Source organism: Doryrhamphus excisus, linkage group LG1 (genome assembly GCF_037039965.1).
Source record: "Doryrhamphus excisus strain RoL-2023G ecotype Guam linkage group LG1, RoL_Dexc_Guam_v1.1, whole genome shotgun sequence".
In the NCBI taxonomy this organism is placed as follows: Eukaryota; Metazoa; Chordata; class Actinopteri; order Syngnathiformes; family Syngnathidae; genus Doryrhamphus; species Doryrhamphus excisus.
In genome coordinates this window covers 9044218-9061001 of record NC_136357.1, presented here as the reverse complement: position 1 = coordinate 9061001, position 16784 = coordinate 9044218, and the positions used below count along the sequence as shown (strand labels likewise).

The following is a 16784-nucleotide window of genomic DNA, read 5'->3' as shown; positions in this document are numbered from 1 at the left end:
TACAATTGGTACGGCCCGCAGCTCAGTTCTCACAGTTTACGCTGGTGGCTGGAAGGAGGAGGAAGGGGAATGAGGGGGCGGGGGGAAGCGGGACTTGATCGCCCGGTGAGAAGGTCTCCTCAGCCAGCCTTCAGAGACGTAGGGATGAGAGGGAAGCTCGCCTCCGAAAACGCCACTAGTTAGCGGGCTCATTCCCGTTGCAACATTCGGAAGCTAGCCCGTGAGCTGTGTTGAACTGTTGGTCACCACCAACATGGATGCTGACGTGCCTCCTCCCTCAGGCCAGCCAGGAAATTGGCTACTATTTGACTGTTCAATGCCTGCTGCACGACCCTGCGTCTTTGCTTTCTGGGATTAATAGTTCGGGTGTTTTTATTTTTCTGCAAACCCTTGGAGGCGATTTCTGTGAGGCGTTTAAGGTAACAACATCCAACAAATAATTTGAATACTGGCTGAGCATCACTGTCAGATGTCAGTATGTGTTCTCTTTGGAGTGTGGTTAGCCATGTTAGAATAATCTGGAATAAATGCTGATTAATCACACCACGATGAAATTTTATGTGCTTCTATGTGTTATGAGCAGCATGATGAGGAGAATGTGTGCTGTGGAGTTGCTGTGATTCAGCTACTTCCTAACCATCCCACGTTGCCTTTTCTTGACTATATTTATGGACTTTATTGTCATTGGCTTCAAAAGCTCAGTAGTGCTCGTCCAATCCCACAAAGTTAAGTTTAGTATTTGTCTCAGCCTAAAAAGCCTCGAAGGCGGTGATTTGTTGCATGTACACTATCCCCATTCAGGGTGTATTTTTATTTGTGACACCGTCAGCAGTTTAAAGCTCATTGTGAGATATGTTTACTCATTTTGTGTGTGTGTTTGTGTTTCTCATCTGGAGCCATGACTGTTGCTTGGCATGACATCTGTGTTATTGTATAATCATACTCCAATGTGCTGCTCATTATTGATGACACTAATTAAAATGATTGTATATAGTATAAACACTGAATACAAGTCCCAAGGTGGATAGGCAAGTGGTAAATGAAAACAAAAGTCAACGTTAGAAAATAAAGTGTGTGTTGTTCGCTGTGTGTGCACAGGTGCACCCAATCCAAACCCTCAAACCACTGTAGAGCGGTGAGTGGGTGGGTCAGCTGAAGCCTTTAAAGTGTATAGTAGCCATGTACACACGCAAAAGCACACATTCACACCTGGATGAGTGTTGGAGGCACACCATTGTGACTGCTGAACTCTCACATCAATGCAAGCTGGTGCTGGAATGCTGTATGTTGGCCGCCACCACCACCCCTCAATATGGACACGCCCTGCCCAATGCACTACTGCCAGGGGTAGTCAACGTGAATCCTGTGGTTTAAAAGTTACAAACCCTTATCGCTGCTATGTTTTGGAACTGTCTTCCACGCACCCCCACCAGCATCTTTCCCCGTCCATGCCACAGATGTGAGGGCAGGTTGGTTAGTGTTCCTCAAGGTCCTCAGGATCATAAACAACTGAAGGATGACTAGTGGGATATATTGTAGTCATCTCCAACCATGTATTTCCAGTGTTTAGTTGGCTAACTGAGACCCACCTAGCTTTTCTCTACAGATCGGTTCAAGGATGGTAGACACATATTTTAAACTTTTTCAGTTCAAGTTGTACCGCCATTTGGAAACACTTGTCTGGGCTTTATCTTCATGTGGATTGTTTCCCACAGTTGCACTGTTTGGTTCTTGCACCTGCTTCTTTGTTTATGAAATTGGCAGATCTTTTCAACAAGCATCACATCAACTGTTCAAACAGTGCAGCAACAATCAGTCACAATCAGTTGTGCTCATTGTGGTGAGTGTATTGCTGCGATGGACTGTGGTTTCCCTGCCTCAAAGAGGGAATGCAGGACGATGATGTGCAATGTTCTTACATCTAGGATAGGCTCCAGCATACCTCTGACCTTAGTGAGTAAAAGCGGTACGGAATTGATAGATGGATGCAATGTTCTGGCAATAGATTAAATGGCAACAAATATTCATAAATGTACTTTCTTCTTTTGTGCAGATGACAGAGGGTAGGCGATGTCAAGTCCATCTCCTGGATGACAGGAAGTTGGAGCTCCTTGTGCAGGTAAGTCACTTGTCCTTCCTCTCATCTTAGCTCAGGGCGAGGGAGGAGTAATGCTGGTGTCCCGGAGGGCGCCGGTTGCTGCTGAGTAGACGAAATATGTCAGCAGTAGGTGACTTTGCACTTTTTCTCACGCTCGCCTGACCGCAAAGACATTAAACAGACTGACGACTACTGCCGCGCTGTTATATCTGAGGGGAAACATCCGAACAGCAGCCACATTTATTTCACTACCCTACTAAAGAAACGTTGTTTGTGTTTTTGGTGATTGAAATGCATGAACGTAATGATCAACATAAAGACCAACATGAAACTAATGTAGTGTACATTCCAGGCCAGTAGTTAGAAATGTCACTTTGTCAAAAAACACTGTTAAGCTCCAATTTAATAATAATAATTCACAATGGGCAAAATATGCACTCCAATCTCTCAAGCCAAGCAATCCATTCTGCAGCCATGGCCAGAAAAAGAGCAAGCGGCACTACCACGCACAAACCATCCCTTTCTCGAGGTGGTTTTAAACCACGGGAACCCGCTGGCTGTTTTAGGGTGGTCCACACCTTATTGCGTGGGAACCGTCCCCATAGGAGCACTTTTCAGGGCGGCGTACCTCATATAGTAATGTCTCCGGGGCAGGGGAAAGTGCCTCTGCGCAGCACTTGACACACTGGAGTTGATGTAATCATCTTGCTTCGACAAAGATGTAAACTCCAGCCACACCAAAACAAAACGGGATTTGTGTTTTTGAAGCTACAACATAACACATAAGTCTAAAATAGATAACTCATAACCTCACCTTGGTTCACCTTGTTTTAACTCCCAGACACCCGTGCAATTTAATTTCATGTGAAGCCCCCTCTATTTTTGCTACCCTCTCATAATGCCCCTTGGGTTGCCTCATTACCCGACTGCACCAAAAAGCAAAGAAGACAAAAGAATATAATTGCACTGGTGTAAGAGATGAGCAAGGGTAAAGTGGAGAGATTGACTGAGAAAGTCAGGAGGTTTAGCCAAAGAGAACAAATTGAGATAAGGGCTCAGGAATAGACAGACACGAGAACAGAAAAGGAAAGGGGGAAATTCAGTCTTCAAGCCAAGGATAGGTCTGCTGACTTTTTGATTCGATTACAGTCCCAGAACTGATCCCCTCGTCTTCATCTATCCATCCCTTTCTACATCTCTCTCGCTCTTGACTTTCCACTTCATGCTTCACAGTTTAGCTTCTTTACCCACTCAGCTATTCATTCCACTTTTGCTACCTTCCCCAAAATCCCAGTGCCTGTCCAAACATAAATGTACCAGTTCTCTATCATCTCCATCCATGCATTCATCCATAGGATAACCATTCTTATTCTCTGTCATGAATACAGACCAGCAACAGGGAAAAAGGTGGGAACACAGCTGTGGAAAGGTTCATTAGGGAAGTCTGAACTGCATAACAGCATTTTGGTGCCCTCCTTCTCCAGTTGAGGTTTCCATCTTACCTCTGAAACCTTGACCTTATTTTGGTCATGGATTTGTAACATTGACCAAGTGTTTAATCCCATATCAGTTGTTTTCTTTTACCACTTTCCTCTTACCTTTTGAGAGGAAGTCCTCTGCGGTTTGTTTGTAGAGCAGCGCCTCATTGGACGGCGGCTATGTGCCAGGAGGCCAATGCACCTATTGGTCAAGTTGTAAACCTAGAAGCCGATGAACTGATATACCACCCTAGTAAAACTATATGTTGTTCATATGGCTATCACTCCCTGAGGCTAAAATGGTGTAGGCTAATGGGCAGCAAATGGAGCGTTGAGGCCATGTTGAGTAATATTGTGGTGGCTCCTCTGTCAAGGGGCATTTTCTTCCTCATCGTCTGCTTGCTGCTTGCTTTTAGGGTTTTTTAACCTGACTGAAGATGAAATTGTGGATCACTTTAAATTTTGACGCATGTCTGGATAGAATGGCAGCGTTTTGACCTTGTAAATGAAGGGATTTTAAAAAAATCATTAATAATGTCTTGATTTATTAGTCCTCATGTTACATAGACCTCTATCTTCCAGGCACTTACAATTGTACCTTTCTAAAGTGCTAATAACTTGACATTGATATTGTCACAGAAAAGGTCTCAGGTCACAGAACAGAGCCAGCTCCTGTTGGTGGTGAGATGTTGCATTTAAACGCTTTGTCAAGCCTTGCTACATTATGCCTATTGTCTATGAAATTATATACCGGATGCATCAGGAAGTAAATGGGTCAGTTATTCTGATAATTCCCGTCACTGTCTGTTATTCTCTGTTTGAGTAATACGACTTGTTCAAGTTTTTTCTGACGCTATTACACAAGTAATAAAAATGTATGATATCGGACCGATATTGGTTATCGGTATTGGCTGATATTCATGGCTGTAATATCGGAAGAGGACAGGGAGTGAACATTTCTATTGGGACTTCCCTGCTACTAACTTTAGCTGCAAACTAGGATTGGGCGATATGAACCTTAGCATATATCACAATATTTTTGGGATGTATCATGATGACGATATAAAACTATATAAAATTAAAATTCAGCAGTCACTCTCACATTGTTGACATTGAATAAGTCACCTTTGTATTGGTATTACTTAATAAAGTAGACCTGACAATTAATTATAAGACATAATAACTCAAAGTTAATATCGTAAAAGATCTTTGTTGTGGTATCTCAAACTAAATGTCTGTCAATTGCAGCCAGGACAGCCAGTCTAACATTAACCTGCCACACCGCCAGCTTTGTTTACATCACATTGCACATTACTTGAGCACAGGCTACACCATTGCTAAAGTGACACGCTGAAATCACCCCCCACACCCATGGATTGCTTTTGTTGCTTTCATCCCCATTACACAAGCCTTTATCATTCCATCCCCGTTCCTTGCTCACTGTTGGTTCTGCTGCGGTTGCATGGTTACAGAATAATTGCTATTATCGCCCCAGTTGTTGACGGCTATGTGGAAATAAGAGACCACGCTGTATGTCTCAGATGGACCCAAAACATTAATTACCACTAATGCTTAAAAGAAAGCATGGTTCCGGACCCGACATTTCCATCCATTGGTTATGCCACTTTTCCTCTTGGGGGGAGCTCATAATGTGCCAGAAGGAGCTCTACTGACTATGTTGTTTCCCAGTCTAGCACAAAGTGACTACTAGTCACACTAACATTCACATTTTATTCACTTAAATTTATTAACATAACAATGTATACATTTCTCTCTCTGGTGTGTTTCTCTGCTCTCCTGAGCTTTTTTGTGTAGGAAGAAAAATCACTGTAGGCGCCTTATATGTGATCTAGGTCAGTGGATATGTGTGTGTGTGTGTGTGTGTGCTGGGAATGACATCACTGCCTTTTCTTTAAATAGCTCCCAGTAGCGTCTGTCACTGGGGTTGTAAGTGTGCTGTGAGTAGATAGTACCAGACCTCAGGGGAAGATTGTTAAGAAGATGCATCCCTTAGTGCAAGCTAATAGTTTTTATGGATGTGTGTGACATTTTTTGTTAGTAGATGTACCTGTAAGCTGTGAGTGGGCTGCTTTCATGATCGGTATAGGCGTGTGTGTGTGTGTGTGTGTGTGTGTGTGTGTGTGTGTGTGTGTGTGTGTGTGTGTGTGTGTGTGTGTGTGTGTGTGTGTGTGTGTGAGTGAGTGAGGAAAGAGTACGTAGGCAGGGGCAAGGCACACCCATGGGTTAACCTCAGGGTGGGGCGTGCTGTTACTCAAGATGTCACATCCCAGCACCATGAGGCTGCAGTCCTCCTGCCTGGCTCTGATTTAAGATACTCTGGATGCTGTTAGTGATGTGATGAGTGAAGTGGGGGGTGGTTGTCACAATGTCTCCTGTTCTATACATCACTTTCACCTGGACGTGATCCCACAGCGTGAACTAGAGTTGGCAATCAGAAGCTCATGCTGGCTGCAGCCCTCTTCTCCTCTGCAGTAAAGCATTCTGGCCCAGAGGCATGACTCTGCAGTAGAGGTGTGGGTCAGAGACTGAAAGGAGAGTGGGAGGGAAAGGAAGGACATGGCCACAGCACTGTCAGCAGCATCCACAACCTCCATCCATTTCCATCTCACTTCCTGTCATTAACCTCTTCTTCGTACTTATTTTTTTGTGCTTTTCCCTGATCTTTGTAAGAATGCTTTGTCACTGCAGTGGATCAATAACTGCTCAAATCTAAAATACAGCAGTGTATGTTGCAGTGAATTTGCTGAATTTAATTTACAGAACACTCATGATATTGAATGTATTTGTCTGCAGCCAAAGTTGATGGCTAAGGACCTCCTGGACCTTGTGGCCTCACACTTCAATCTTAAGGAGAAGGAATACTTTGGAATCGCATACACAGACGAAACGTAAGTTTTATTAAAAGATTTTCACTCAGAAGTCAAGTGTAATACATAATGTTTCATCATTCTCTGCAAGATTTGTTGTTTCTGTTTTAGCAGCATTTTTTGAGCGTCTTAATGGCAGTTCTGTAAACATAAGAAGACGGGGATACGAAGTCAGTAGTTCTTCCATCATACGCCTGTGGCAGTGGAGCCATCAACCTGAAAAACATTTGATTTTCTTTTGCTAAAGTTCGATGTCACAGCAATGACAATTTTGTTCCAGGGTACAAGCAGACATCACAGGTCTCTGCCAGCCGCAAGGTTTCCACTGACAAGAGTTCCTGAAATTCAGAAGAATTACATTTTCTTTATTTCCTCATATAGCTGGGAATGGGTTTTTTATGAAGCTATTTAGGATACAAAGGGGGAGGTGCTTATTGCTATAAGCCTCTATTTGAATAAATGCATTATTTCCATAAAGGGTTTTGCAAGTGTTTTGCAATACGCATGCTGACTGCAGGAATGTCTAATACAGTAAAACTGCACATTTTGGAGTGGCCTTTAATTATGGTAAGCCTGGCACACCTGTTCAATAATAATGCAAATTTAATCAGATTGATGAATAATATTTGCGAAAACTAGGACTTTTGTTTACATTTAAAATTTTAAAGGGGAATTATTATGCTCATTTTTTGGTTCTCCTGGTCAAGGAAAGAAGCAAAGGAAGTCCGAATTTTTCATTTGTGTATCTCAATAAGGGTGCTAATTACTGTATTTTTGTTTCTTCACTTCTTAGGGGCCATTTTAGTTGGCTGCAGCTGGACCGCAGAGTATTAGAACATGAATTCCCCAAGAAATCTGGGCCCATTGTCCTCTACTTCTGTGTCAGGTGAGTCTTTATCCACTTTATCACTTACTAATGGAGGATTGTGCTTGGGAAAGAAATACAGTGTGATGTGAATGTGCAGGTGAATGTGCATATGCACAATCCCTTTGGTGCAAGGAGCACATTAACAGGGTCAGCTATTATGAGCCCCAATAAAATTGCTTTGACCCTAGTGTTTAACTCCCACCGTGGGGCCTCAAGGCCAATCACGAGCCTCATTGACCTTGTGTATGCGCTGCGTGTTTCCCCATAGGGAAGCTTTACCATTTCCTGCTCTCCTACCAAAGAATGGCCATTTTTATGTTAAGGCACTACCTCTCTGGCTTATTGTTGAAAGCATTTTCAGCTCTGCAACATGTGAGCAGAAATAATAGTGGCTATGGAACGGAAATGGTAGTCCTACTACACGTCTTGTATGAAAAATATGCACAGTTTGTATGTGACGCCTCCACACACACAAACATGCAACCTCAGATAGCCTGGAGTAGAAAGCAGGGGCTTTGTTATTGACCAACTGAAGTTCTTTGTTCCCAGCACATCCGGATAATGTCATTGCCCACTCCCCCTCCTGAAAGGTCGCCATTGGCTAGCAAAGCGCATAGCAACGTGATACACATGACTAAACAATGTGGACAAGAAATAATTTCCAGGTTGACATTTACAACAGGACCAATCTAATGACACAATGTGACAATTGTTCGGCAGAAACATGTTCTCATCTCACTGAGGAGTTGTTTGTATTATTGGTTAAAACCATTGTGTCTGCAACAAAGAAATTTTTCTTTTAATATGTAGTTGCTGCTCTCTTATTTACTGTTACTTGTTGTCATGCCAATAACTTGTAAATAATAGCTTCATATTCACTCAGCAGGTAGTCAGGTAGAAGTTATAGTGCTTACTAATCGTAACCCCAGGGAACCTTTTTGGCTAATCGAGCCATGAAACACACAAGCCACATCTGGCTCCCATCCCATAGGTTACCTACCACTGCCGTAAGCTGTTGGGATGTGTCTTAATTGTTCTCACTGGTTCTTGAAAATCTCCAAAAGATGTTATATTGTATGCATCCCCTTTTAGAGTGCAAAGATGAAAAATATATGGTTATTTAGTTGACATATTTGTAATTCTAGAACCCTAATATATGCCAGTGTTAGCTGTTGGGATGTTGGGGGTGTGCCTCCTGAACTGTGACTCCAGTTAAAGGTTTCATTCCCCTATTCTCTGCCATGGCTCAGTCCTATCACAGACTCATCTCCGTTCAATCACACACACAGATGCAAGACTGACAGAAGAACAATCAACCCAAATGTCAACCCTGAATGCATTACCAGTCCAAGCATATTGTTTTCACAAGCATAACATATATGTGTGTTATGCATAATAAATGTCAGGTTGACCTGTGCCCGTGGCCCATCAAGAGTGTAGCTTTAATTAAATGTTTATACTAAATATTGATTGGGCTTTCTCTTGCAGCTTAATTGGTAAAGCGATAGGAGCCCTTTTTCATTGATTCCCTTTTGAACCCCTACAATCATTGCCGACAGACTGCTATAGCACAAGCAGTAGTACTATATGAAGTCAGAAAGATATGTGTTTATTTGTATAAAGGAATGTGTCTGGGATAATATTATTCCACTGTTTACTTACCATCCTTTAACATAGATGTTAATCTGAGAGGCAAGAACAATGACATACAAATCAATTCAAACTTTATTTGCAAGTAGGAAGAAATAAGAATAAGAAATAAGAAATAAGAAATAAGAAGAAATAAGAAGAGTAAGATTGAATAAGATATAACAAGAACGGCTAAAACAAAAATAGACGTACAGTACATAATGACATCTAAAAGCCCTATACTCGTATCACGTATCAACTGAGGGTTTTTAAATGAGATTTTAAAAACTGATAGCTCCGTGATAGACAGTAGCGCGGGTGCAAGGGCGCTCCAAAGCTTGGGGGGCAAAAGCAGCAAAAGAGCAATTCCCCCCATTTTTTGTGCCACCGTAGCATCCCGCTGGCTGTGCATGCATGCATTCATGAGCTAAATTTAGAATACATTATTATGTTACTTCCCTGAACACTGCTCGGCCAGAAGTGGGTTACTGTGCTGTGCTCTCCAGCGTGTGTGTATGCGCGGGTGGAATCACTACAAGATGTTGAGGCAATGCGTGACAAAGTGCATCACATGCACATTCAGAGTGTGTGTGTGTGTGTGTGTGTGTGTGTGCGTCTGCGTGTGTGTTTACAAGGAAATACAGTGAGAGAGGGTATGTTTTATGGAGGTGAATGAAAGACACAGGCTCACAAATACGGAAGGATATTGCACCCCCTTCTGGTCATTTTGACCATCACACTTTCAATGTTTGAAATATAAAAAAAAAAACAGTGTCTTATGACGATTATGATGCTTAGATTGTAATATGTCCTTTATCTTATATTTGGCTACATGAGACCGACAAAGTATAACTTATAAATGGCACACAATAATAACCATACAGTACTGTTAAATGTATGTCTCTGTTTGTGTCAATAAAAGATTTGGTAAATTGGGTACTAATACTAATAGAATTTATCATGAATGGAGGTGTATTGAACCATTTTACTGTATGATGATTTTCCAGGGTAAATCAAAACATGCACCATCTCTGTACATAATGATGCATTTTCAACAAACTTTTTTTTCTTCATTTTCAGGTTCTACATAGAGAGTATATCATACTTGAAGGACAATGCCACTATCGAGCTGTTTTTTCTCAATGCCAAGTCCATCATCTACAAGGTAAACCACCACGATGACTGTTGTGGATACACAGTTCAACTGACAAATAGTGTACTGTTTTCATTCCAAATGAGTAGTTTCCCCTCTGGGTAATTGACGAGATTAGATTTGTGAAGTCCTGATACATTCTATTAGGCTGACTTTAGCAATAGAAATCAAAACAAAAATAGCAGCGAATATGAATCAGCTGTTACCAACCATATTTAGTTGAGCAAGTAACGACTGATTTTTACCACTTATGGCCATCTGCTCTATGTGGCACAACAGATGCTGCTTATTGGAAGGACTGAGTGACGAGAAGGTTTTTGTTGCATCCAGAAGGGGGCATACATGACCCAAAATGATGTCTCAATTCCCTATGTATTGAGATTTATTTTCTAGCATGAATGAAACTGTGTTTTAATACTCACTCATAGCGAATATATTGATCATATTCCAAATGAGAAGAACAGTGATAAATGCCAATCAACAGATCCTACAACACATACATGTTAATTTATGATGTACAGAAAATACTCCTCTAAGTTCTGCAGTGTTTGAAGGAAGGACACAGTGGGTGTTACTCATTGTCTCGTGTTTCATCTCGGCTGTCTGATCTCACCAAACCAATTAAGAGGTAGATTGTCAGGAGAACATTCCTGGCATACTTGACCCACTATTCACTTCTCAACCACCCCTCCACCTTTATATACATTCAATAATGTAAACCTCCGGGGAAAGAAACACTTATTGCTTGCCCAATTTACCGATTTAAAGTTAAGTCATCCTGGAAAAAAAAACAAATATGCAATCAGAAATAAGTTATGAATAATACATTTCCAGATCGTCCGTGTCTCCCCGTTACCACAAAATCCCGTCCCTCCCCCAACCCGTGCCCTAATCTCCTAGCTCCATCCACATGAGGAGGTCATGAAATCTGAGAAGGCAGAGAAGAACTTAACAGAGGAGCATTTGTCTGCAGATGAAAAAGCAACCAACCAATCTTGGGTCAAGCTATGAACATCAGAGAACATCTCTACGGTCCACGCCCAATCTTGTCAATGAATCTCACACACAACTCACATTTTAGTCATCAAAAAGCTACGTTTAGCTCGTTAGTGCCTTGTTTTCATCATGAAAAAAAACGTGTCTCAACAAAATAATTCCGTTATTGTCACCACTGATGAAAACAACACTGGTGTTATTTCCTTCACCTGGTCCTCCATGTTTCTCCTACTCATGTTTCTCTTTTCTATTGTAGGAGCTCATTGAAGTGGACAGCGAAGTTGTCTTTGAACTGGCTTCCTATATTCTCCAAGTAAGCTTTTAACCTCCCCACACACACTTGATCCAAGGAAGTAGCCACCAGTGTTTGATTCTAATTGACAGGGATCAAACTCTTATTATGTAATGCACTCATCCGTCTGTCAGTGATCGTGTAAAGATGCATCCAAGTTTAAGTCCTTAAAAGCCTCAACTGTCTGTTGGCTCCCATCTAAATTCTTGGCTTCCCTCAGCTTCTTCTAATGTAACCCAGCAGCAGAAGCAGCTGGGTGACGCTTTTAGTTCACAGACACTTTATGGCATATGTGAGTGGCTTGTGTGTGCACACAGGTGCAAAGGTGTTTATCTTCTTCTTTAAGGTTTCAAGGATGATCATTCGGTGTTTCTCTGTGATTGCAGCAGGGAGTTTCTCATGTTTGCAGTCACTGCTGCGTTTTATCATGGATGCTTTGTGCTCACCTATTCATATATCTGCTTTGTTCCACAGGAGGCTAAAGGGGATTTCACCAGGTAAGATAACTTCCTTTGGCCGTCTTGTCGATTCGGTCATTGATTCACTGTGATGGCTTTCAATCAATAAAAAGTTAGACTCAGCTCACCCTCCACAAACGGTGATAGTCATTCCTACGCCATTATAGCTTGTTTAACATGTTCATCTTAAAGAGTCCTGCTGGTCATATAGGTTAGATAAGAGAAATTAATTAATCACGTGCATATGCAATTTTCAATCCATAAAAAAACAGCCGTTTCCCATGTGGACTGGGCCTTGGACAATGTAGGTCATTCCTACACAGTCAATCGAGAAGGGGGGGACTTTTTGTTTACTAGTGATGCCCCACATGTGGCTTTCCGTGAAGTATGACCGACTGCAGCAGCCTCTACCTCTGACCTCGTTTTCTCAAACCAAATATCCTACACACTCGGCTCGGAATGTGACAAACTCTAGTGACATTCCTTTCACCCTCCTCCCTACTTTTTCCTTACCCCTCCACCCACATGCACCCTATAGACCCCTCCTCCTCAATGCTATATGCAACTTTTCCTAGTAACTCTACTCTGCTGGTTGTCAGCTTTTAATACAAGTACAATTGTACTATATGAAGCATATAGAATATGAGCCGAGATTAAAATTATATAAATAAAATAATCCTGTGCCACCTCTGTGAGGCAGTTACATTCACATGGTAAAGAACAGCCGTGTAGACATTTGCTGGGAGCTCTTTAATGCCTGGCGCTCCCAGGGCTTTCCCCAATCCTCTGGGGCTTGGCAGATAGGCTCCTGGATATGAGCAAGCTTCCATGACCGCTTGCCAACAGCGATCTGAAAACGCCGTCTCAGACCAAATCTCTTTGGCTCCCTGCCTCCTTTACTCTTTGTGTTTTTGTTTTTTCTCTTCCATGTCTGCTCCTTTTGCTTTTTAATCTTTCTGTAATAAGCTTTAAGATTTTTCTTTGTCTTCCTGTTGATTCTTGCCTGTCTCCAACTGTCTAACAGTTACTTGATTTAATGTAGTGCTTACAAATATTCACTGTTACTGCTCTTTGAACCATCTTCTGAACCTAACAGTGATGTACTCGACAGAGTTCTTAGCTGGCCTTGTGGTTTTTCTTTCCTAGTAATGATGCAACCAGGTCTGACCTGAAAAAGCTGCCTGCTCTGCCCACCCAGGCCCTCAAGGAGCACCCATCCCTGGCCTACTGGTGAGCGACTAACCATATATCCTCATTGACCTCTCTTGTCATCTTTTTATCATATCTTTTCTTCTCTCACAGTGAGGAGCGGGTCATCGAACACTACAAGAAGCTCAACGGGCAGTCCAGAGGGCAAGCCATTGTAAAGTGAGTACTAGCGTGTCTCCACCACTTTTACCACGATTACTACGTTCTGTAAAAGTCTCACACGTGTTGTCTGTCTCCTCCTCACAGCTACATGAGCATTGTGGAGTCCCTGCCCACATATGGAGTACATTACTATGCTGTAAAGGTACAGTTTTACTACTCTGCCTTATTTTCCCCCCTGCTTTTCACCACATATGTTGTTTTTCATTCTGGACTTGCAAGTAGGCAGTTTGGGACTTTGGGAGTCATAATGGTGCCCAAGGCTTTTTGCTGCCGTTACTTCTGATGATGTCAAACCATCCCCATGCTCATAAGTGATGTTTTGTTTTGTTTTAGGATAAACAGGGAATCCCCTGGTGGCTGGGCCTGAGCTATAAAGGCATCTTTCAGTATGACCATCAGGACAAAGTTAAGCCCAGGAAGGTAAGATGACCCTCAGAGCCACAAATGTCCTTATCGGCTATAAAATGTAGCTGGTGAGAAAAATGTTTTTTATGCTGAAAACTCCTGTGGCTGGGGGTGTTTATTATGTTCGTCTAATAGGGGTGAAGTGTTTACTCCAAGTAGACCTTTTTTTGTGCGTCTGCATCTCTTTTTGTGGAAAATGTGGGCATCTATTGAGTGTTTGTTTGTTCAAGTAGACGACACACCCTGCACCGAGTCACAGAGTGTATCACTCTTTTAAAACCAGACCCAAGTCAATGGGACAGCGTGGTTACATTTGTGTAGCTCTGTGTGCTGTGTTGCTAATTTTAAAGAAAAAGAAGACAATTCAAGCCACAAACACTTGAATAGGCAAATAAATCAGCATATGTCATGAATATTTTCATAAAACAAAACAATGCGACAGAATCATCATTGTTTAAAAAGAACCAATAGAGTGGCAAAACCAAAACCTGCCAAAACCCTCTAAACAAGAAGATTCCTTTTACTCTTCCAGTAGCAAAAATATGTACAATTTCATATTTACAGTAACCACTGAAATCTTGCTTTTACTGTGATGCCAATCCATGCAGACATTGTAGATGCAGAGAACTGTTATTTTGCATATGTCTTTGTCTAGCAAGCCTCTCAAGCCCAGAGGCCCCTGTTAGAAGAGTGATTTTATTGTGTTTTACCCCCTTCCTCATTTCAAATATGTTGCTTTGTTGGTAATCTCTTGGCCTTCCTGTGACTAAATAGCCACTATTCAGTTTTAATCCCTGAGAGAACACATGACCATGCTTGACAAATTCTAGTGTCTGGAGATGTTTAGCATCCTGTACGCTTTCCTGCCTCACCTTTGGCTCCTCGTGGTTTATGGGGCTTTGATTGCTGGCATTCTGCCTCCTCTGACAGAGTGTTAATAGGTTTAACATAATGAACAGCCACCAGCTCACTCTGAGGCCCATAAACATCCAAACACTCTCACAGGAACTGGACTGAGCAATGGACTTGCCATCCTGATGAATACTGTACATCCTGTCTACTGCCACTTTCCTGTTTGCCTCTTAGTCTGAGACTCTTGTCATCTAGGCAAGTCATTATTACTTTATGAACTAAGTAAGGTTGAAGTTGTAGTTTTAGGAAGTTAAAATTGTTTTTAAAAAGTTCATTGTAGGTTCAAATCAAAATTGACTTTCACCATATCACTCGTTATAGCTTTACAGAATGAACAGTTTGAAGCTTTTTCCAAGAAAATGTCAACAGGAAACAGGAAGGAGATGGGCTTTTAACCAGCAAGGGAGAGCAGAAGCAGTATAAAACATTTGTACCCTGGTGACTTGTCAAGCATTACAGTTACCATAGCAACTCCCAGTACGAGGCGCTGGTCTGTTAAGCATCAGCGCTGACCTCCACTCTACCCCCTTTTTCTCACATATATCGGGGTCTTTCAGTGAAACAAATTTTCCCATAGGAAATTATGTTAATCTAATTACTCAGATTAGGGGGTCAAACTGTCACCATCATAACAACTTAATTCACTGTACAGCCAAGTACCGATTTTAGTAAAGTGTAAAAAGAAGTTAACTTCGCATTTATTGTAACAATTCAATGTATTATTTTAATAATTATTTTAAAAACTCTTAAAAAGAAATATGCTTTTTATTCAACAGCAAGGAAATGTTAAAGAAATAGTCTTGTCAACATGGATGTTTCATTGTAGTCTAAAGACCTTGACTCATACAGTGTAACCCCAGACTGACTAAATTCCATTGACCAAACTTTGGAATTAGTCAGAGAAAAGAAGCTGTGGGTGTGTGAAGTCTTTTCCCCAATAAAATGTACTAAAATAGACAAAGAGCAGTTTCTATATTGGCCAGTCAATCCAACACCAGTAACCACTAACTCACCCTGACATCACTTATTTGCTGATTCAGTTCGGCAAATACAGAATACTTACGAGCTATTTTGGGCCCAATTTACTGTCTTTTCCCACAGTTAAAATGAAGTCTGTTTTAAATTATCATTAATATGTTTACTAGGTGACTGTAGTTGTGCTGCAAAATTGGCTCATGGTGGGTTTCATTACTTTTCTTTTTATGGTTAAGATCCTGTTGTTATTTGGGGATGTTTAAACTTTACTGCCTCAGCTTACCACAACCACACATAATACACACAGCACCTGAAGCTCACAATACAGGATATCCTTATTCATAATTAAGATAGACATGTCTTTCGAGTGGCTGACTTAATTACATTTTTCTGCAGAACGAGTACCCACCCACTCGCTTGAGTAGAAAGACACATAACAGCCGGTTCCTATTATTTTTTTCCAGATATGTCATCCCTCCAAAATGGTACCGTCCCATACAAACAACAGGAAGAGTGTATAGGCTTTGCCTTGACAACGGGTGGATGTGGTTTACACACCAGAACCTCCCCACCCACATGGACATAACATTGTCTTTCAATTCTCAGGTCCATTTCTAGAAGTGAACAATCCTGCAGCCATGCTGCAGCCCAGGCTATTTAAAAACTATTCTTCTGGTAATCTCGGGAGAGCCCACTATACTAAAGAAAGGCCTTTATACTCTATCAGATCTGACCTTTTCAGCTCAAACAATACTATGCGTATGTCACACACGTGGGTCTGGGTTCAGGTTAGGAGCATAATTAGTGGTTGCAGCCTCTGCATGTGCATGTTTGTGCCGTTATGATTGCATTTCAGTGTTTAGAGGTTACAGGATTTATAGCATACATGTGCTCAACTCTCAGCCTTCAAAGACTGGCTTTGGCCGACTTGTTAAGAACACATCTGTCAGCATGAACTGCAAACATCTCGTGCCTGAACACAATTATAAATGTCTCTTATCTCCATATCTAACTATATGCAGCCAACACACACACTATCTGCCCCACCTGCTATATTTAGCACCATGCTACATTAGAAGACTTCACACTCCATTGAGAGTGCACGCCACAGCAAGATTTGATAAGAGAGCACATGTTCCTTCTCCGAGGCATCCACACTCATGCACAGCACACATACAGTACGTCAGGCTGTGTTTATGTCATCCTTATCACAATGTACCCTTACTCATTTTCCCATTTCCTCTCTGTCTGTCCGTCCATT

The 16784-nt window shown here is 41.7% G+C and overlaps 1 protein-coding gene across 13 annotated transcripts in view; it reads left to right on the top strand.

The window, feature by feature from the left end:
* frmd4a (FERM domain containing 4A) overlaps positions 1-16784 on the top strand; it is an 84145-nt gene that overhangs the window by 58152 nt on the left and 9209 nt on the right. For 12 of the 13 annotated variants that reach the window (XM_078789594.1, XM_078789595.1, XM_058074696.2 and 9 more), the window contains 10 exons: positions 2054-2119; positions 6391-6485; positions 7258-7350; positions 10042-10126; positions 11367-11423; positions 11877-11899; positions 13007-13090; positions 13163-13228; positions 13316-13373; positions 13565-13651. In XM_078789594.1, the coding sequence (XP_078645720.1) occupies positions 2054-2119; positions 6391-6485; positions 7258-7350; positions 10042-10126; positions 11367-11423; positions 11877-11899; positions 13007-13090; positions 13163-13228; positions 13316-13373; positions 13565-13651 (714 nt within the window). Of the gene's footprint in view, positions 1-73; positions 420-2053; positions 2120-6390; positions 6486-7257; positions 7351-10041; positions 10127-11366; positions 11424-11876; positions 11900-13006; positions 13091-13162; positions 13229-13315; positions 13374-13564; positions 13652-16784 lie in introns of those variants that run through there. The other variant, XM_078789576.1, reaches the window with a different exon arrangement.